Source organism: Sebastes umbrosus, chromosome 5 (genome assembly GCF_015220745.1).
Source record: "Sebastes umbrosus isolate fSebUmb1 chromosome 5, fSebUmb1.pri, whole genome shotgun sequence".
Classification (NCBI taxonomy): Eukaryota; Metazoa; Chordata; class Actinopteri; order Perciformes; family Sebastidae; genus Sebastes; species Sebastes umbrosus.
The window spans coordinates 1,945,649-1,968,213 of NC_051273.1; the positions used below are offsets into that span (position 1 = coordinate 1,945,649).

General features: G+C 40.6%; 1 protein-coding gene across 1 annotated transcript; it reads left to right on the forward strand.

Moving 5' to 3' along the window:
- Nucleotides 1-406: 406 nt before the first annotated feature.
- On the forward strand, nucleotides 407-22,121 carry cc2d2a (coiled-coil and C2 domain containing 2A). Its single transcript, XM_037770652.1, has 39 exons — nucleotides 407-720; nucleotides 875-956; nucleotides 1,660-1,716; nucleotides 1,929-2,009; nucleotides 2,120-2,267; nucleotides 3,152-3,243; nucleotides 3,374-3,475; nucleotides 3,562-3,642; nucleotides 3,721-3,906; nucleotides 4,010-4,169; nucleotides 4,273-4,409; nucleotides 4,497-4,628; nucleotides 6,738-6,947; nucleotides 7,091-7,197; nucleotides 7,299-7,439; nucleotides 8,170-8,326; nucleotides 8,832-9,106; nucleotides 9,292-9,469; nucleotides 10,071-10,224; nucleotides 10,330-10,468; nucleotides 11,150-11,282; nucleotides 11,370-11,573; nucleotides 11,689-11,781; nucleotides 13,181-13,272; nucleotides 15,258-15,425; nucleotides 15,543-15,597; nucleotides 15,697-15,806; nucleotides 16,804-16,900; nucleotides 17,012-17,110; nucleotides 17,201-17,377; nucleotides 17,616-17,630; nucleotides 17,741-17,944; nucleotides 18,057-18,146; nucleotides 19,224-19,337; nucleotides 20,501-20,635; nucleotides 20,741-20,863; nucleotides 20,939-20,997; nucleotides 21,083-21,260; nucleotides 21,412-22,121. The coding sequence occupies exons 3-39, from the start codon at nucleotides 1,711-1,713 to the stop codon at nucleotides 21,595-21,597; spliced, it is 4,818 nt and encodes a 1,605-aa protein (XP_037626580.1). The 5' UTR covers nucleotides 407-720; nucleotides 875-956; nucleotides 1,660-1,710; the 3' UTR covers nucleotides 21,598-22,121.
- The last annotated feature ends 444 nt before the right edge of the window (nucleotides 22,122-22,565 follow it).

Below are 22,565 nucleotides of genomic sequence, written 5' to 3' on the forward strand. Positions count from 1 at the left end.
AAGTATGTCTGTACATTTATGTTCCAATATATTGATTCTGAATTTCCCCTTTCCTTTGAAAAATTAAAATATATTTATATATTTATATAATATATTAATATAATATATAATTTTACTTTTTTTTGAATACATCACATAAATAAAATATTAAAAAAAATAGGAAAGCTATCAAAACCTTGAATCTATGTACACTGTATAACATTTTTATCAGTTTAATATGTTTGTTGACTATTCTGTTTGTTAATAAAATGTAAAACAAAAATCACTGGTGGAGCTAAGCAGCCAATCACAAGGTTCCAACGACACATGAAGTGACGAGTACTAGCCAATCACAGCACAGTAGGGCGGGACTTCTGGCAGACACGTGTTTCTGGCGCTGATTTTCAAGGTAGGTTGAGGAGTAGTTTATCTCCGTTACTAGGCAACTCGTTTAGCTAACGTGAAGCTCAGTATTTAGAGGGTTAAAGTCAGTATTTAGAGGGTTAAAGTCAGTTTTTAGAGGGAAATATCGCTCGGAAAATTACAAATTTGAGCACAAGAGATACCAGTGCAGAGATGCAGACGCTGTTGTCTTTATATATCCATGATTATAGCAAATGATCCGGTTATAATACAGACTAACGGTAGCTTAGCTTAGCTTAGAGACAACAACAACAACAGTCCTGACTGCTCTTTCTCTACTGTAAAGGAAACTCTCCTCGTCACGCTGGCCTCCTCAAGGTAACCGAGTTGTTCTCTTGTTGCTTTCTGCTGTTAACTTCGTTCATGTAACGTTAGTTCGTTATAATGTTAGTTAACGTCTCAGACAGCTGGGTTAGCTCTCTAAGCTAACGTTAGCTCTGTTCTGAAGCCTCTAACGTTATTTCTGTTTTAGTGACTTTCGGGACAAACTGCGGAAGAAACGACGAGCTTTGCAAGACACTTTGGGGAAAAACAAAAATGAGGACGACATTCAGGTAAAGTGGTTAAAGTTATGTCCTAAAATAAAGTTATTACAGATAAACATGATGTGACAGCAGCATCATCCAGAGCCCTCCTTTAAAGGTCCCATATTATACAAACGTTTTGTTTTTGTTATTATAAAGCAGGTTTAAGTGCTTTATAAATACTGTGAAAGTATCGAAACGCTCAATCCACAGGGAAATACACACAGCCCGTATTCAGAAACTCTGCATTTGAAACAAGCTGTCAGGATTTCTGCCCATTTGTGATGTCACAAATATACAATATTTAGACCCTTTAACAGATTTAAAACGTAAACATTCAAAATGTGTCCCAGTTTATTCCTGGTTGCAGTTGATGTGAATGTCATCAGCTGACAGGAAGTACACATGGACCCAAGCTGTTGCCTAGCAACACAATTCTGTTGCAATTCCGTCAAAATGCGCTAAAACGGAGCGTTTCAGACAGAGGGTAAATACAGGTATATTCAGGCTGACAGTACAAGGAAAATAAAGTTTTTTTTTAACATTACAGCATGTAAACATGTTCTAGTAGAAACACAAAATACAAGTATGAACCTGAGAATGAGCACGATATGGGACCTTTAACAAGACTCAACATGACCTGGAGGAGGAGGAGGAGCCTCTCACTTTATACAGCCAGAAACACAGATAGAAGAGCTGCTAATACTTTAGTACATCTAATTACACTCGATAGGCTCTGGTTCCTTCTACCAAACTGAGTGAGGAGAAACTGCAGCAAGCTACAATGAAGGTTGGTGTGTGTTTAGTAGCTTTGCCTGTAGCCTGTAGTCCTCCTCATGTGTGTGTGTGCTGCTGGCTGCTCAACACCAATCTCCTTCTCCCTCTTCCTTCTGCTAATGGACCCTTTTCCAGCTGTGCTAAAGTAGCAGTGTGGATAGAAGTACAGTTTGCCTGTGCAAGTCTTGCTTTTGCTGTTTGTCTAATATGTCTGTGTTTCACCAGGAACCTCAAAGCAGTGAGGAAGACCCAGGAGAGACTCTGAAACGCACCTTAAGAGCTCAGAGACAGAGGAGGAAGAAAAGGGTACATCTTCCTCCTCTTGCACCCATTAATCCCATTAATAACTGTTTCATAGCACCCACTTCAAAGCTCTAACAGTATACATACTTCTTCCATCTCTTGGCATATTTTAGCTGCTTGACCAGTCTCCAGGCCAGGAGTCCCGTGATGATGATGTGGAGGAGATCTCCACCGTTCAGCACCACAGTGAAGATGAAGGATCAGCTGAAAAGACTGCAGATCCTCTGGTTTCATCAAGACCTCCGACTGGTTCTCAGCGAGGTTCGTGTCCATGTTCTCTCTAAACTTGTCTCTCTTCCTGATATCATTAAAAAAGTGCTTAACAAATCAAGATCAGATGAAATTACAAACAACAAGCAATAGCAATGGTGAGAGAATAACAAACCCATACAAATGATACCTGTGAAGTTAACCCAAATTAAAAAGACAGGTCTTTAATGAGATATGATTTATAAGATAGTCTGTGTCAGTAATACAATGGTATGTTATGTTTAACAGGGACAATGCACGAAGAACATCATTAACCTTATAAAACAAGCAGAGATGTAATGTACCGTTATTTTTTTACAAATTGATATATCTTCCGCCTGTAGTCCCTGCCTGGGCAGAACAGCACACACAAGATTAACAACAAGATTAGACATTAAAAGAGCACAAAATACAGTACTAAGATAGTCAATAAAAGTATACAAACACCTGCTGCTGGGCTTCCATCAATTAATCGAGTAATCAGATCAAAAATACTATTGCTTTAAGTTGCAATAGTAAATATACAAAAGAGAAAATAAGGCAAAATAACTTGGTTTCCTTTTACAATAATATTATCTGTCAAAAGTAAACCCATTTAGTGCATTTAAGTGCCATATTACATTCTGCGTTTCAAGGCTCCAGACCAACTTTTTTCACCACTTCCCGGTAAATAATTTCAACCTTCTGAAGTCAGCGTAAACCGTCAAAAATTCTACATGTTATCCTTTTATTGTGTTATTGTCTATATTCACTATATTTTAATTATAGTTGTCAATACAGGAGAGCAGGTGTCTTAAAAACCATTGGATCTCAGATTTTGAAATAAAATGTGTCTGTTTTGTCCAATACCGAGGAATACATGTAATTATTGTTTCATGATGTGTTTTGTCATCTAGGTCTCTCCTCAAGACTCCAGCAAAAACCCAGCTCTCAGCATCTAGACAGCTTTGTGACGCGGCGCTTGGAAGAGAAACTGAGAGCAGCCAGAGTAACCAAAGTCTTTTTTTTGCACAAACTAGCTTGTATTTGAATAAGATTATGAAAGATATCATATTCCAAAACTGTCTGTTTTGCAAAAACTTAGTATTCATGTATTAGTATGGCCTCTTGTGTTCCAGTCTAAAGGTGAGAGCCTTCAGCAGGAGGAGGCCTCTCTGGAGCCAGCCAGTCGCCTGCAGAGTCTCAGAGACAGAGACACTGTGACAAGGTTTGACCGACAGGTGAGCATCAACCTCAACTATGGACTCCACAGTCTAACCATGATTGTTCCTAGTGCAGTGGAGGTTTAACTCCCAGTGTTTTACAGGTTGACCCAGACAGATCTGGAAGACACGATGACCCTCTGGCCCTCAGCACCAGGGTCACGTTCAGAGAATCAGCAAGACGAGTAAGACCGGAGACAAGATTGCAATCACTTTAAGAACAAATAATTTGTGTTGTATTTATTTATTCTTTGCAAATACAGGAAGAAACGGGAATACCGACTGTTGAGGAGGCATACAATTTCTTTACACTCAACTTTGAGCCAGATCCGCGAGATGGGACTGAGAGGAAGAGGAGCAAGAGAAGAGAAATAACAGCTGAGGAGGACAGAGATGAAGAAGAGCAGGAAGACGCTGAAGTCGATAATCAAGAGGAAAATGAAGACCAGGTAAGACACCGTAAATAATATTGTAAGAAATGATGTGCGTGCATCATGATTATTTCCGCCTGATCTGTATTTCAAACGTCTCATATTCTTCGTCCCGCCGCAGAGTGAAGATGCTCCTCTTGTGCGAGAGGAAGATGACAATTTATTCGTCATCGAACAATCGCCACGTGACTTCCTGGAAGTGAAGAAAGCAGAGTATGTTGGGTACCGGCAGCTTGTTCGGCAAGCGAGTGAGCTCCTCTTTACGCCGAGTTTTCGAACAGGTATTCTTTAATGTGCAGAACCACCGGATGTAATGTCTGCTTTCATATTCTGTCGAGGACATCTTTAAAATCTTTTAACTGCCTTTATCCATCGTTGTCGCAGTCCCACACTTTGTAAAACTGCCTGAAAACATGCAGCCTCGTTATCTGGAGGACGAGGGTCTGTACGTAGGGGAGAGGCCTCCTGTATCTCTGACCAATGAGAACATTCTGGAGAACCGCATTTTACAGATGGAGGAGGTAATTTCAACCAACATCCCAGAACTGTGTCACTGAGCCTGAATCCATGAATTCTTTAAAACATATCTTTTGTTTTTTATTATTAAGGGAAAGAAGTGGTTTGGAGATGACGGCAGGATCATGGCTCTGCCTGACCCCATAAAGGAGTCATCCACTAGACCCCCTCTCTTCCACATGGAGGAGGACCTGGACCCTGCACTGCACACTGTGTACAGGAAGGTCAGACACACGCCCACTCTCACTTCGATCACTCCGTTCATTTTCCACATCTAAAGCACATTCATACACTGACAGTGTGGTGGCACCGTCAGACTTGACTGAAAAAAAGCAAAAGGGCAGTTTGGCATTTGGTACAAAGAAACAGGGAGCGGTGGAGGTAGAGGCGTTTGTTATCAGGGAATAGAGCAAAGGTGGAGGATGACACATCTGTGATATCATCTCTACAAATAATATAACATCGAAACTCCAACTGGGCATTAAAGGAAATACAAGATGCAAAGTCAAGTTACCTTTTGAAGAAGAGCTAGAATTGAAATTGAATTTCAGCTTATAATATGCTTTTCCTGTACTCTTAATCTCCGCTTTTGCTAGAAACAAGAAAGAAGAGTTTAAACCTTGGGTCTATCCCAGTACCCACACTTGAGCACTAAAGTTCATGTTCACATGATGGCAGGTAGTAGGCAAGTCAGAAAAATGCCAACCCCCAATGCACTTAACTCACACTTGATGTGCACTTTTCCTAATATTGCTTTGAAGCAGTGGTCAGAGCTAAGTGTATCCACATTTCACCATGGCCGACTGAGCCACACCAATCCAGTTGGTGGTTGTAATGCACCTATAATCTGGCTTTAGGACAAACATTCAAGGGTAACTTCAATATTCATATATGGAGACTATTTTCTGTTTGTTATTGTGTCTCCCGCCAGGAGAAGTCTCGTTCTGAAATCTCTCGTCACATCCACATGGAAAATGTGGAAATCATCTAAATATTCAGCCATGACATTGAAAATCTTTTAGATAACACTAAGCTACACTTTCTGTACTCCAACACAACAAACTCTGACAACACCGGCACTCCTCTCTCCTACTCTCACTCATGTTTCCTCCATTGTCTTTCGGCGACAAGTCACATGACACAATGCCGTCTGCAGCGCCGTCAATACTGGACTTATTTCAGAAATTGTTGTACCTATTAGTCACTTAAACACAAAAACATGGGAAAATAGGGTCCAGGTTGAAAAATACCGAAGTTAACCTTCAATCAGCAGACATGTACTGTAGAAGTTTAAGTTTATGACATGTTGGATTCAGAGTGAATATTATTTTTCATGTACAAACATTACAAAGTTATGGCAGAACCTCCACAGACGGTTGTCACGTAATAATAACAATCTCTTCTTCTTGATGGGACTGATTTAATGAATAACGAATGTGTTGCATTCTTCAAAATCTTATCAGACTCAAACCATCAAAACACTATCACGTTACGTCTCTTTTATGTACAGTAGACCTTCGTGCTTCTACATAACTCGATTTTAGTTGTTTTTACTGTCATCTGATTATAATTGTAATACTGTATGTGTGATCCTGTGGAAATTAAATAAACCCAACCAAACATCTGAGTTCGATCAAGGCGTGTATTTGGTCGGACCCCTAAAGTACAGCATCTTTGGAAATGCCAGAATCACGTTGTTGAGTTGGATTATGCGTTATATGTAAATGTTGGATAATGTAAAATGTTTTATCTGTATGGTGTGTAAAAGTAACTTACCAATTGATTCAGAAATGATGGTTCGCTTAGTTTTACAGCTGTGTGTCAGATTGCATTGTCCATCTGCATCCTTATTGGAAGCAGCTGATTCTCAACTATTCACACTCCTAAATTCTCAGATTATGAGATGGCGTGACTGACCACAGAGACAAAATATGACAAACATGGAAACCCTGACGATGTAGGTCACACAGATCTGAGATGTGGTTCACTGGTTGGGAGTGTGTGAGTGGGAAACCCCCAAACAACTCTTGTCTTCCCATGTGTGTTTTTTTCACTCTACAGACAGGCACAGCTGCCACATTTGATCATCTAGAAAACAGAGCATCCATTGTAGTTCAATGGAGTGTTTATTTAACATCGTTGTCATGCATGACTTTTCATTACAGCGCTCCCCGATAGTGCTATCAATCCTGCCAACTATTTCATGCTTCCTTTACGCTTGCACACACTTAGATACACTCAAGCAAACCTGAACAAGCGCTGAGTAGATTTCATAGTGATTATTATTATTTTCCAGAACGTTGCCTGATGGATGATGTTGTTCTGTCCCCCAGGCGATCAAGTCCAAGTATGCGAATCTGTACATCGCTGGTGCAGCGAACCCCGAGGGGGACTACCAGCTTGACGTTGACGTCTCTGGGCTGATCTTCTCCCATCACCCGCTCTTCAGTCGCGAACATGTCCTGGGGGCCCGTCTGGCTCAGCTGTATGATCAGTACCTCACCAGGCAGCGCAATAATCTCACAGGACACCTCACTGACAAGGTAAACTCCATCAGCAGACGGTCTCTGCTTGGTAAAGCTGTCACGACGACTCTGTGAAACTTCCCTCCTGAATACATCTAGAAATTTCTTGTATTATTCAAATATATATTCATAATATTGTGTGTTTCCTGTGTGTGCTGTAGTTGAATGGACTGAGGAGTGCACTGAGGAATATACTAGAGATCCACGGCGGGGAGAGCCTCACTCAAGCCATGCAGCAGAGGATATCTGAGTACAGTTTGGAGGTTAGGTGAGTTCACCAGATTGTCCTGTTCAGTCTGGAAACCGGTACCTTTTTAGCACCATGACTATCAACATTCCCGCTCTATGATTTTCCCCTGAACATCACAGGAGCACTCGGCTGCTGCGGGACAGCGAGCAGGAGAAAGACAGGACTCTGCTGAAGAACGTAGTCAAAGTGTGGAAGGAGATCAAGGCCCTGAGAGACTTTCAGAAGTACACCAACACGCCCTATAAGCTCTACCTCAGAAGGTAAATCTCTTTGTGTAGTTTTTTTGACAAATCTATTTGTTGGCATTTTGTTTTGTTTTTTTCACAAAAGACATCACATCAATACAAATACACATATCCTCCTCATCACAAATTAATCTCACATTTTTTATCTGTTCATAATGTACCTCAAAGGGAGATTTGTCAAGTATTAATCCTCTTATCAACATGGGAGTGGACAAATATGCTGCTTTATGCAAATGTATGTATAAATTTGTATATAGTTTTTCAACAGAGGGTTTTTCTGGGGTTTTCCAAAAGACAGATATTATATATGTTTAGCTTGAAGATGGTGTTGGTGTTACTAGTTACTTGGAATCTCAGAGAACGGACCAAGAACACACAGTTTTGGACATCCTGGTAGTTTGGCTGAAACTATATGTGACAATGTGTCAAGTACATCTTTCCAAAATGATTTGGAAGCAGTGAAACAGTGTGCCCTCGGCATTGCATTTCACACATTGGTCTGGATCATTGGCATAACAATGGTGTAGTCTTTGTGCAGTTAGACAATTGGCTCATGTCTGTGCTGCTCCATATAACTTAGTGATAACATGCTATGTGCAGAGACTCTGATTACACATTCTCTACTACCTCTAACAAATGCTTGCTGGGTAATGTGTGTATTTTCTCATTGTAGTGTTCTACAGATGCATGTTACCCTCTTCATTAATGTGCTGGTCTGTGTTTTTTTTTTTCAACCTCGCTCCAGAGAGAATGTGGACCGGGCGTCAGATGAGCAAGAGTACGAAGATGAAATCCTGGCAGAGGTTGTGGAATTGGAGGCAGAGACCGAGGAGGATTACCTGAGAAAGCTGGCCGAGTACAAGAAACAGCTGGAGGAGTGGAAGCTCTGGAGAAGGAAACAGGTACCTGTCGGCCACGCTGATATTAGCTTACTGCAGATCTATCAGTGCTGTGTCCCCTGATAAGCAGTGGTGGAATGTAACTAAGCACATTTACTCAAGTACTGTACTTAAATACAAATTCGAGGTACATTTTCTGCTGCTGTATGCTTCTGCTCCACTACATCTCAGAGGTAAATATTTTAGTTTTTACTCCACTACATTTGTTAGTTTGAAGATTACAGATGTGTTGATGTTTAATGATTGTGATAAACTGAATGATGAAGTGAAAGTCCTCCTCTTCGTCCTTCTGAAGCTAAATAAAGTCTTTAAAAAGCCTCTTGGATCAGCTGGAAAACGCATCGTCACAAAGCTGAAAACAGGCTGTTTTTCTGACTTTTTAGAGATCCGTGGTTCTCACAGGACGACGACGCTTAATTCATTTGCTATTAATCACGATTAAATATTTGAATCGATTGACAGCCCTAATTAACACACACACGTCCCACTGTATGCTCACTGTTTACAGAGAGCCAAAAAGAAGAAGAAAAAAAAGAAGAAGAAAGGCCAGGCACAGGATGACACAGAAGAAGACGAGGATGAAGAGCAGGAGGTGAGCGAATCAGAGGGGCCCGCTGAAGAAGGCCCTCCGAAGCCGGAGCCTCCAGAGAAGCCCGAGTTTGACTCCATAGAGCAGCAGGTCAGAGAGAAAGCCTCCAGGATACGCAGGAAACCAGGAGAGTCCATCCTGATCCCGGAGCTGTCTGCATCCGGAAACATCACCGCCAACGATCTCTGCCCCAGGTACGAGCACAGACACACAGTTTTACTTTCTCCCTAGAGTTTTTATTAAACATGTTGACATATAGAAAATACATCCACTTATCTCACCCCAATGTTTCACTTGTTTTGAGATGTTGAATCCGAACTACTCTCTTATTGTGGCTCTGTGGACGTTCTTCATCATGTTTGTTTACTCTGTGTTGTAGGCCTGAAGTAGCTCGAAGAGAGGACGTCACGAGGCGCAGTCTTTTCATCAAGATCATCTACAATGACAAAGAAGTGTCCCGAACGGACAAACGCTCCCTGAACTCTGACTTCAGAGTGCACTTTGGACAGATTTTCAATCTCAAGATAATTAACGTTCCCCAAAGCATCAATTTGCAGGTACAGTACAGAAACATTTAGCATCTAATCCACACATCTGCTTTAACAGATTACTACATGAGCTGTATTCTTTTATTGTTTATTGTAGTTATATAAATGTAATATCTGGTGCTGTTAGATTGTTGCTAGGCCGCCCCGTTAAAGGGATAGTTTAGGTGTTTCTCAGTGTGGTTCTATGAGGTACTTCTCCATAGTCAGTGTATTACCTACAGTAGATGGAGTTTGGAGAAACAGACAGGAGTACCAGTATGGGAGCAAAGTAATGTACTACTGTGGACGGGGGCAGCAGCTAAACACATTTTACATGTTGTAAATTCTTACATCTTTTTTCAATAAATGTTGACTTTTGGGCTTCTTCCAATAACTCTTCTGTGTCTGAAACAATCCTACGCAGCCACCACTGGAATCTAATTCTACAAAACTAATACTATTAGTGTGGCCAAATCTTAATCTGTAACTGTGCAGAAATACCGACTTTAAACAGAAAGAATAGACGTGCAAAAAAAAAAAAATTGAATGCCAATGTTATGAATGAAGCTTCGAACTATGTGGTACAGCCCTGATTCATTTCTCGTTTCTACATATTTGTGTGTGTGTGTAGGTGTTTGAGGAGATTGGCTCATCAAGCTCCGTCCTGGCTCAAGTGTTCATCCCGGTACCAGAATCCTCAGTGGTGACGGCCAGCGTCCCGCTTGAGGAATTTGAGTTTAGCAGCAACCAGAGAGTGATGTTCGACCACGAGGGTGTTGGAAGTGGTAAATACCTTCATTTCCTATATTTCACTGTGATTCATAGCCCTCACAGGGTCTTGTTATTTCAGTGATCTCAGTGTCCCTCATCCTCTCTGTTTGCCTCATCAGACGTGCCTATCTCCTTCGAGGCCGACGGCAGTAACAAACAGACCCTGCTGACCTCTGGGAAGCTGTCCTGCTGTGTTTCTTGGGGGACAGGGGAGGACGGTGTACCGCTCGCCCCTGCTCCGTCTCCACAACCTCACGGGTAATGTCACTGAAAGGGCAGTGCTGGTGGCTGTGCATGCTTTAGCCCATGAACTACACGTCCTGTATGATTTACATCACTGCTTTCTGAAGCATAATACAGATGTTTCAATATTCATGAATGCAGTGGAAGCCAGTGGTTTCAGTTTATGTCAGCATCATATAAACTTGGCAACGTGCTCAGACTTGTTTAATATAATCAATCATGTTAAACTTTTAGCTTTATTTTTGCAGCAGGGGAAGTTTCTTAAAAGTCCTCTATAGGGGTGTTGAGATAAACTGGTATTGATGATATTTAAAAATGAAATATTGATGTCATCTTTAGGGCTGCAACTCACAATTATTTTCATTTTTGATTAATCTGTTGATTATTTTCTCCATTAATCGATTCGTTGTTTGGTCTATTAAATGTCAGAAAACGGTGAAATCGATCAGTGTTTCCTAAAGCCCAAGATGACGTCCTGACATTTTATTTTGGGTTGTTGAAAAGTCTTTGAAAAGTTTTGTGAACCCTGTAGTATGCTTATAAAATGAGTCCTTAGTACTGTCTTGTGTATGCAGTAAAACACACATGTAGTCCTTTAAGTCTGTCCCTAAACGTTGTACCATGACTAAGTAACAAACAACCCAGTGGTAATAGTTTTTTAGAAGTATTAATCTTTTTCCTTCTCTGTGTTTTTAGTGGCCGTCTTGATGCCGTCACGTGTATTGGTGCATCTGGACTATATGACATGAAAAAAATTGGAGAGTGGGCCGCACGGTCCCGACTGGACCCCAACGATCCCAAAAATGCCTCCATCATGCAGCTGCTGAAAGTACGTATCAGAATACAACAATCCAGGAGACTCGCAGTTTTTACATTTTCAATAAAAACTTCTTTCTCTGTTCCCGTGGTTCGCCAGGTGGCCAGCAGCGGAGAGGTAACCGCTCCAGAGTACTTCCGTCTAGAACAGCTGCAGGAGGAGTTTAACTTTGTGACCGATGAAGAGTTGGAGAGGAATAAAAGGTTTCGCCTGCTCCGTCTCAGGAACCAGGAAGTTCCAGAGTTTCGAAATTACAAGTGTGTTCCTGCTCTGGAGAGGGAGGTCACCGATAAGGTGTTCCAGGTCAGCCCTCCAAACATTTACTATTATTACAGAATAATATGGATGTGGCAGAATGAGGATGCTATAGCTCTGTAGGAGACTTAATCCTTTTTCCTTTTGTTAAAAATGATTTCAGGATTATGAGAAGAGACTGAGAGAAGGAGAGATCGTTGACACTAAAGAACATCTGGATTCACACCGAGCCTTAGTAGCCAACTACCTCCAGAAGGTGAGTAACCCATCTGGTGTAAAGGTGTTTGTAATATTATCCTAAACGTTAGCACATTATAGCACTAAGTAGAGCTGGGCGATTATCACATTTTATTTTCAATTACAAAAGCTTCCAACGATTATGAAAACAAGATAATCGAGATGAATGCATGATGATGATCCAGCGCTGGATCATCATTTTCACCTTCCTTCCTAGTGTTTTCCATTAATTCATTTGTCCCGCCACAGTTTCATAATGAACCAAAATATTTGTACACTTCTCAACGGGTGGGATCTGCACAGTCTGCCCAGGGGGATTCAACACAGTGGGTCAGGGACGGCCGCTCCATGGTGCCAAAGAACCTATATTGCCAAGAAGTCAAAGTCAATTGTTCGTTCTATTGCAACGTCAGTGTTGGGCAGCAGATCTACGCTTCTGCCATTTTGGACTGAAATCAACTACCGGACGCCAGTAAAACGTCCGCCTACAAAGTGCCATACAAAAGTAAAACTAAATTATTTCTATAATATTGTCATATTCTACCTAAATGGCCTGTGTTGAACAATAAAATTTCATAAATATAATAAATGTCTTCAGTCCAAAATGGCAGCAGAGGCTGTTGTTAAAAAAGCACTTTCGTCTCTTTGCTTCTATACTCTTTGATGGCACTGACTGGCCCTTGCCAGTCTTTTTTCCCCCATGACGGTGCACCGCGACCGGCTCTAAGTTGGCTTGAAAAGGCCCGGGATGAAGCTTCATAGCACCCCTCATCTGGACCTCACCACTTCCCATCTAGCCTCCTAATTTTGCTCTCAAAGCGCTCCAGATTGATGCATTTAACCGTAAAATGTACAAAATTGTCTTACAATGGAGCATGCCTCCTTATTGTCCAAGGTCCACCCACCACAGTCTCACGAAATCTAAAAGTCCAAAATCACTCTCAGCCATGAGCTGAACTAACATTGACAAAGGCAAAGCCAAGATGGCAAAAAGAGAGTCTTTAATTAAAGAAAGAATTATATTTAGAGGTCAAGAAACGGTCATTTTTAACGGTCATTTTTTCAGACTTTTGTTTTCCGACAAGTTCCATAAATGAAAAAAGTCTGAAAAAAAGTATGAAAAACATCTGAAAAAAAAGTTTAAAAAAAAGTCTGAAAAATATCTGAAAATAAAGTCTAAACAATGTCTGAAAAAGGTAAAAAAAAAAAAAAAATCTGAAAAAAGTCTGAAAAAAAAGTTTGAAAAATGCAGGAAAAAAAGACTGAAAATAAAGGTTCAATAAATGTTTGATGTTCCGAAGTCAATGAGTAATCATGTTAAATAATCAGGATCTCAATATTGACCAAAATAATCGTGATCATGATTTTTGCCATAATCAAGCAGCCCTGGTGCTAAGTGTTGTATAATCTTCCCACAGATCCGAGAATCGGTCATCAACAGATTTCTTCTTGCCAAACATCACTACCTTCTTTCTGACCTGGTGATAGAAGAGGAGATACCAAGCATCGGGTAAATACTCTCATTATTAACTCACTAAAAAGTCTGTCTCACTTTTACCTCCCACCTTTCACAACTGACATTTTTTCACATTTGTGTTTATGCATGTTGCCGTAATTTCTTTCTTTCTTGCCAATCATAAAATAGTAATACAAGCATGTATATATGCATGTAATTTATCATTTGTGTATTTATCTTACGCTTATTCCTCTTGTCAAAAAGAATAGAGTAAATTACAAAGAGAGCCTGAACTCCCCGCTCCAGTTGTGAAGGAAAGGTTAGATAAATTAGATTACTTTGAACTGTTGGACCGACGGCTGAATCAGCCGATCACAGAGTGACGGAGCCGATATAAATCACAGGCTGATGTGAGAATGTTTCTTGGCCTGCTGCTGCTTCGGCCTGTTTGATGTTGAACTCAACACAACATTCCCCTGGCTGTAGTACTGCCCTCTGGCACTACTCAAGGCGGTTTTTAGTTTGTTTTAGAGCAGGTTTTACAACATGTGGACATGATAACAGAAAATCTGAAATTAATTTTAGCCTTTGATGGCAGATTTATACGTAATAATGTACAACCGTCAATGCCAATCCCGCTGTTGGCTGTTACTTTGCACGTTTTTTTCCGTTATTGAAGGTGAATGTTATAATCTTTTCTGTTCCATTTTTCTGTTATGCATTTTTTACCAGCAGTGCAGGTCCAGGGTATGAGTTTCTTTCTTTTTCTCCCACCCGCCGTGTCTCTGTGTCTCCATTTAGTTTGAACCCTGAGTAAAAGTGCAGTAGTGACCATAGACCGTGTGTAGTATTCAGTCCTTTCAGGATTTTGCAGAGTTTATTTCATCAAAAATATTTGATTTTTTTCAGTGTTTTCTCAAAAATGAAGATGATTTTTTTGCTCTAAAATTGCAAAAATTGGTTAAAAAAAAGTTACAATTCTAGAAATGTGTGCCATATTTTTCTAATACTGTAATCATTTCTAATAGTGTTATAATGTTTACTTATTATAACAATATATTTATTACAGCACTAATGTGGAAGTTAATAATCTAGCTTTGTCTGCTATATACATGCTGAAAGACAGTTTACTGCAAAGTATAACAAAACCGTAGTGCATCTAAGTTGACTAATCAACTAAGAGGGGCCAGCCCTACTAAATAACACTGTTAATTATGTGCTTAAACTCTTTGCAAGGCACCATGGGACAGTTTGCGTGTAATATTCTGGTATATTTCCTTTGTTCAAACAAGTGAAGCAGTCGTCGTCCTGGTAGCCAACTGTGCCACAATTTAATCCTGCATATTTCCGGTAGTAGTATACAGATACTAAGGTGGTGGAGGAAGTACCCGGATCCTTTTCTTAAGTAAAAGAACTAATACCACACTGAAAATATTCTGTAACAAGTGAAAGTCCTGAATTGAAAATGTTACTTCAGTAAAAGTATTTCTGTAGAATCGGGAAAATGTACTTAAAGTTATAGACTAATATTATATCATTTGATTATTATTACTCAATATGATAATGTGCAGTAATGTAAAATCACAATAATAATAATGCCACAGTTGTTCAAACCTTACATAAATTGCACAAAATTTTAACCAATCATTATTTTAAGGTGATATTTTTTAACCAATATTTACCTTTTAACATCTTATTTATCACATTCTTAATCATTTTTAATATGAACTCAAATGATTTATGACAGTAAATGTGAAATAAACATCTCAACGAGACAGTTACAGGTTCCATTTTTTTCAGCAGCTCTTACTCTGCGATAACGGAAATTAAAATGTTGACGTAAACATGACCTCTAAATTAGTGTTGTGGTGATGAAACTGCAGATACCTGGAGGGACTGAGTACTGTTGGTGGTAATAATCCCATCCCACACTTTGAATGTAACGTATTTTTTGATCTCTCTACAGTCCGATATCCGTTTTCAGTCCCTCGTTGGTCGTTGACTAATAGATAATAACAGCTGTTTGTTGTGACAATCAGGATTCTGGGAATGAACCTTTTCAAGCTGGCTGAACCCAAGCGGCCGCTGAAACCTCAGAGGAAAGAGAGGAAGAAGGTGACGGCTCAGAATCTGTCTGATGGAGACATTAAACTGCTGGTGAACATCATCCGGGCCTACGACATCCCCGTCCGCCGGCAGCAGAGCAAGTGAGTGTTCAGTGAAGCCAGTTAAACTCAGAGTAGTGTGGAGGAGGGTAAAATAATCCTCACTTGTCCTCAGAAATAATTTTAGACAGGACGTTGAACTTTGTGTTTTTATTCCAGTAAACCAGGACCGACTCAGATTGCCATCCAGGGCGCTGATTGGCTCCTCAGCCAGGTAAAATACACTTTAACTGTCCTTTACAGCTGACTGGCAGCCAGATCTTCATTGGCATGGGATCTATATTATGTGTTATGTGTATGTTTGTTATTATAGGTACAGGTGAGGCCCTTTGTGGAGGTTTCCTTCCAGCGCACAGTGCTGCAAACAACCACAGCTGATGGACCAAACCCCTGCTGGAACGAGGAGCTGCAGCTACCGTTCAGGTGACAACTGTGAATCTCATGGCTTGACTTTTGACTTTTATCATAAATGTTTACGTCTGTGCGTCTAGGTGCTACTTGTGGCCAATTCCAAATCAGCTTTATCTACTTAAAAAACATTAAAACATACAACTCTTTTTAGATAATGTAGTGCACTTAAAGGGGTAGTTAGAGTGTTTTGAAGTATGGTTGTATGAGGTAGCCTACTTATCCATAGTCAGTCAGTAGATGGTGGTCGGCACAACAATCGACATCATTATGTAGTTATTTTGGCATCCTTTTGATCTGTTTATTGCAATTAAATCACAGCACAATCTGTTTATTTTGAGTTCATACTGCTGTAGCAACACGTGGCTTGCTAGATACACCAAGGGCCGGGTGATGTTTTGAACCCAGACACGACGGCGTTTGGTTTTCCAACGTATCTGGGACTTCCACAACAGGTACAGAGCAGCAACAGAGGTTATTTCAGGCATAGTTGATGAAACGTTGTTGGTATCTACATGGAGGTAAACACCTCCTCTTCTCCGGAGCGTCTAGTGCAAGTGATGCAAATGAACACAAACTAGGGCTGCACAATTAATTGAAATTTTATTGAAATTGCAAAATGACCTACTGCAATTTTCAAATCGCAGTATTTATTAAAGGTGAAATGTGTCAAAATACCATTTTCAATTAAATATTGTGGTGCTGCAGAGACGTCCTGGCCTACACATCATATTCTACAGACTTAAGAAAACATCTTTGTTTGGTACAGATCACCACAAAAAAATATTCTACTGATATGGATGTTTTTAGGTGTCTAAAATGCGTTTTACTGCTGCCCCCGTCCACAGCAGTACATTACTTTGCTCCCGTGCTGGTACTCCTGTCTGTTTCTCCAAACTCCATCTACTTTAGGTTACACTGACTATGGAGAAGAACCTCATACAACCACACTGAGAAGCATCCAAACTATTCTTTTTTTAACAGTTAGATAAACTCTTCTTCTTCACTACAGCGCCCCAAATGGTGACTACAGCACTGCTGCCTTGCAGTCAGTCAAAGACGAAGTCTTCATCAACATATTTGATGAGGTGGTTTATGAAACCGGAGTGGTGAGTAAAACATTTTCTCTCTTCTCGCTCACAGTAATTATATCAGAACATGTTCCTTGAGTTGTATTATCTGTTCTTTGCTTCATGATTTTAACACCATTTGCTCGTCAGAAGGACAAAGACAAAGGGAAATCAATAACCACCCGGGTAGAGAAGCACTGGCTGGGCTCCATCAAGATCCCCTTCAGCACCATTTATTCTCAGTCCAGGGTGAGAGTCCTTGTTGTTGTGTATTTATTACCGGGCGCGGTGGCCGTACTAACAGATCAGACTGACTCTTATTTTGATTCCATCGTATAGATTGATGGAACATTCAAGGTGAACACACCGGCCGTGTTGCTGGGGTACAGTAAGGAGTGGAGCCGTGGCCCTACTGGAGGTTACGATACTTTGCGGAGCCTGAGTGAGGGAGCGTTCGTCACCCTCTTCATCACCATTGAACCTCAGCTGGTGCCTGGAGAGTCGGTCAGGGAAAAGGTAAGTCATGTTTAATAAGTGCCAGAGTCAAGGATGGATCCTGTCTGCTTTTTAGTGCCTGGCCTGCATCACCGTGTGCTAGTATGTCTTCAGTTCATTTCATTTCCATCTCAAATACTTTATCAGCTATGTTCACATGCTGTCCATGCTCTCATAACGCATCATCGTATTAATTTGTTCTCGTGTTTTTCACCCTTTTGTGCCACTTCATTTGCTTTTGCTCGGCTACATATGCTAGATTATGGAGATGAAGGTAACTGTCCATTCAAACACTCCATCCATCATTCTTAAGGAGGCGTATTGGTTCATTTACATAGCGCTGACCCGTATTCCTCTGCTGTAACCTTTGACCTTTGTATGCAGTTTGACAGCCAAGAGGATGAGCATTTACTTCAGGCGTCAGAGAGGTTTGAGAGGGAGGCAGCTCAGGGCTACCCGGACCGACCCTGCATGACCACCGTCATCGACCTCAATGGGAAGACGGTCTTCATCACACGTTACATCCGACCACTCACACCCCCGGAGGAGCTTCTGGATACATTCCCCAATAACGCCGCGGAGACGTCGGTCAGTCGCTTGATTGAATGTAGAAAGAGGCTACTCCTCTCTTCTTTGGTAGTAATTACTTCAATTTCTTACTTGATCAGATTTCCTGTAATGACACTCTCTCCTCACACAGGCGCTGGTTGCCCGATTTGTCTCGCTCATCCCTTTTCTGCCAGACAGAGTTTCGTTTTCTGGTGCCTGTGACCTGTGGAGCACCTGTGATGTGAGTGAATCCTCTCTGACCCCCTTTTCCACCAAATTAGCGCTGGTTCTTGAACCGGTTCTGTTCAGGATTCGTGGAATCTAACCAACTTGCATTTCCACCAGTTTTGAGCTTAAAGATCCCATATTGTGCTCATTTTCAGGTTCATACTTGTATTTTGTGTTTCTACTAGAACATGTTTACATGCTGTAAAGTTAAAAAAAAACTTAATTTTCCTCATACTGTCTGCCTGAATATACCTGTATTCACCCTCTGTCTGAAACGCTCCGTTTTAGTGCATTTCAACGGAACTGCAACAAAATTGCGTTGCTAGGCAACAGTTTTGGGTCCATGTTTACTTCCTGTCAGCTGATGTTATTCACATACACTGCAACAGGTAATAAACTGGGACACATTTAGGATCTAACGGCTTGTTTCAAACGCACAATTTCTGAATACGGGCTGTGTGTATTTCTCCGTATATTGAGTGTTTTGATAGTTCAACAGTATTTATATAGTACTTAAATCTGCTTTAAAATATAAAAGACATGAAAATCTCACATTTTACAATCTGGGACCTTTTAACCATTGTAATCAAAGATGCGTCATCACTGGAGGGCATTGCACAATGCACAAACAGAAGTAAACAGTAGTAACAAGCTGGTGAATCGCATTGATAATCAGCAAGCTTTTGGCCTGTTATTACAGATATTTGTTTTTATCCAAAAATCAAGGATGGACCAACTATTAATGAGACCACTGCACGCTCTTTTTCCGATGATTCTCACTTGACTACTACTTTGTTGCCTTCTCCATCCTCTCTTTCAACCCATAGAATATGAAATGCCCACTGAATGTATCACGGCTGGCACTCCAGGTCAAGGAAACACTGCTATTTTTTGGTTTCAGCTGCAAGTTTTTGGGTTGCAAACCAATTTATTTTTCGTTGATGCTCCGAACGGTTCAAAATTAGGTGTGCGAACCGGAACGGAACCTGTTCCATGTTTGGTGGAAAAGGGAGTAAGTGAGGTATCGTGATTGTAAGAGAAGGGGAATGCTCATCTTACAGTGACTTGTCTTTCCTCTTCTTGTTTTTAGCAATTCCTCACCCTCCTAGCAGGAGATGAAGAAGAACATGCTGTACTGTTGTGCAACTTCTTCCTGTCTATGGGCAAGACAGCCTGGCTTATCATTGGAACTGCTATACCAGAGGTGTGTAACAATCATACAGCAATGCCCCTACATGGAGTAGTAAAATATGTTTGTTTTTTACTTTTTTTTACACTTAAAGGTATAATATGCAACTTTTAAGCATTAAAAATGTCTAAAAACGAATAGACCTACTGTATGTTATATATTTAGTTGAGTTGTGTACTCACAGCATCCCGAATGTTTCCAACAATGTTCAAGCGAGAACAGAGAAATCTGTAATTTTCATCACGGTAACGGAGCGTTTCATTTGGTCGCCTGTCAATGGCGTCATCATATCCTCTTTGTCCATGTGTCAGCGTTGTGGTTGTCTGCCAGAATCTGTCATAAACTGACTTTTTTAGATCTTGGTGGTTTTTAGTCTAGTTGTCATCATGCTGGATGGCAGCCTTATTCAGATATTCAATAAAGTGCTTCCAGGTCTTGTCGAAGTAAAAGGATCTGCTTGGATCTGTAAGTAAAAATCTCATCTTTTCAAGTTGAATGTGATTTAAGATCTCTTTGAGCCAACTATTATGTGAGGGGAAAAGGTGGATCTTCAACTTATATACAATGAGGTGTCTTGCTGATAGAGTTGTAAAGGCCAGAACACAACATTTTATCAAAGGGAAGACAGGTGCTGCAGATGGTGGGACTCTATATATATATATACGGCTACTGTCCCAAGCGTGTTAAAAATTTGACGCCGCGGTTTTTAACTCTATATTTTAACCAAATGAAGGTCATCGGACGTCTGGATCTCAGCAAGCTGAGCAAACATTAGCGGCAGCTCGGCTCACAGCCCCTCCGGGACGTCTTGCATCTGCCGAACAGCGTTGGAGAAACACAGATTTTTAACGTGAAACTGCTTTATTCAGTGTTTTTACCGGTTTGTTTTGGAGAGGAGGAGACCTCTGTGGTAAAAACCTCCTGAACGATGAACACTGAAGGAATCCAAACAGGGAGAAGCTGACTGACATGATGAACTCCCATAATCCCACGCTGCTTCAACATGCCACCAAACTCCATCCGTTGTTATTGTTTTGATTGAGAGACCCCCTAGTGGCAGAAAATGACATATTATGCGTTTAATAAGATGAAAAGTCTCTCTGGTATGGACATTTGTGTAAAGAATAATGAAGTCTTTCTGCAGCAGCACTAAGATTTTGGATGTCTTTATTTCTCAGGGACCCACAGCGTATGTCTTGACCTCCGAGCAGAGCCGCTTCCTGATCTGGAACCCCAGCAGCGCTCAGTTCTACGGACAGTACGACACCTTCTGCCCCCTGCAAACAGTCGGTTGCCTGATCAATGCCGATAATGTGAGCAACTATATAACATCAAATTACCAGTTCAATGACATGGCATCTAACTCTTCATTTCCTTTAGATTGCAGCAGATTATTTAATTATTTAATTTTTATTTAGGTGTGGTTCAACATTCAAGAATATAAGTCACCAATGACGATGAATTTTGACACCTCAAAAGCCCATTTGTGGAAGCCGTTTTTCTCCGGATCCTTCGCTCACCCCGGGCTGTCCAGTGTACAAGTGAGTGCTCAACATTTATCTATAATCTTGATGTATGTTCAGTGGTATTTTTATACTAAATCTAATTCTCTTTAGCCAGATGAGCTGATATATCGGCGCACTGACAAAGCAGCTGCAGTAGAGCTTCAGGACAGGCAAGTCCACACTGCGTCATGTTGATTTTTTTAGGCCACAAACACACACGAGACAAAAACATTTACCATCTCACGCTCTCCGTAGAATTGAGAATATCCTGAAGGAGAAGATCATGGCGTGGCGCCCTCGTCACCCAACGCGCTGGAACCGCTACTGCACCACCACCTTGAAACAGTTCCTGCCCAAACTGGAGCTGAGCGGAGGGCGGGACGTGGCCGAGGGGCATCGCCACGAGTTGCAGAGCCTGCTGGGAGACCACAAGGTAAGTCTGAAATGGTTGGAAAATTCTGGCTCATTTATCGGAAGAAAACGGCAGCTGGCAGAATGCACATTAATGATGCATTAATAAACTCCTATCATAAATAGGCTATATAAATAACTAATAGGATCTTTTTTTCTTTCTTTTTTTTTAGATTTCAGGATTCCCGCTCAATATGCCGTTCTCTGAGATCCGGCCCATCATAGAGGCCGTGCACAGCACTGGAGTTCACAACGTTCAGGCATCAAATGTGGAGTTTGCTCTGGCCGTGTATGTGCACTCCTACCCGAATAATATCCTGTCTGTGTGGGTCTACCTGGCCTCCCTAGTGCGCACATGATACACGAGTGCTTCACTGCTTTTTGTATATAAAAGAGCTTTTAGCTTTATTCAAGATACCTTTTTGTTACTCACACACTGTTTGCACATTATTGTATATTGAATGTATATAAGGGATATCAGGTAAATTCTGTACCTGTTCATCAAATCCTGCATTAAATCCCACCTTTCTGAATAATATTCAGTTGTTCTTGACTCTTGAGAATAGACATTAATTGGCTTCTGTTGCTGTTGTATTTGACTGTATTGAAATGTGTGGATCATTTTTTCTAATTATTAATTATTTTTTATATTTTGTATTATTAATTTATCTGTGGAAACAGATGATTTTTAGTAGTAGAAGTAGTTGTTGTAATACTCATTTTGGCCACAAGAGGCTGAAGTGCACCACTGCCCCATGTTCTATATAGGACTGAAAGCATTAAATATCTTATTAATAGCATTTTTATAGATGAATATTTTAAAAAAAAATACATCTAGAGAGCCTTTAGAAATGTGCCGAATAGAAGTATGGCTTTTCCTGAATTTTGTATTTTTGTATTTTTTTATTTTGGCAGGTCCAAAATAAATGTTTTGTTTATCTCTGTGGAAGATATCTGATGTGAGCCAATAGTAAAACAACATTGGTATCACGTGGTATCTCTGTGTCGTCAGTTAGTGTGGTAAATAATGGATAAATGGCTGAGATTGACGGTAAATGCCTGGCAACGACTTGTTGTGAAGTAAATGCAATGGAACGGGGAGAATGCGACATCTAGTGGCTGAATGTTATCAATAGCACCTTTAATTCTTGTTGTTGGGTACACACAGCGAGACAGTATTTATGTGTATGAGTGTGTCTATATTTGCAACTGATAAAGAGAGAGGGAAGACAGCAAATAATAATAAAATACATAATAATGTTATTATGATCATGATAATAAAAATACATAAATATTATTATTTTTATAAATAAGTTGACATCTCTTG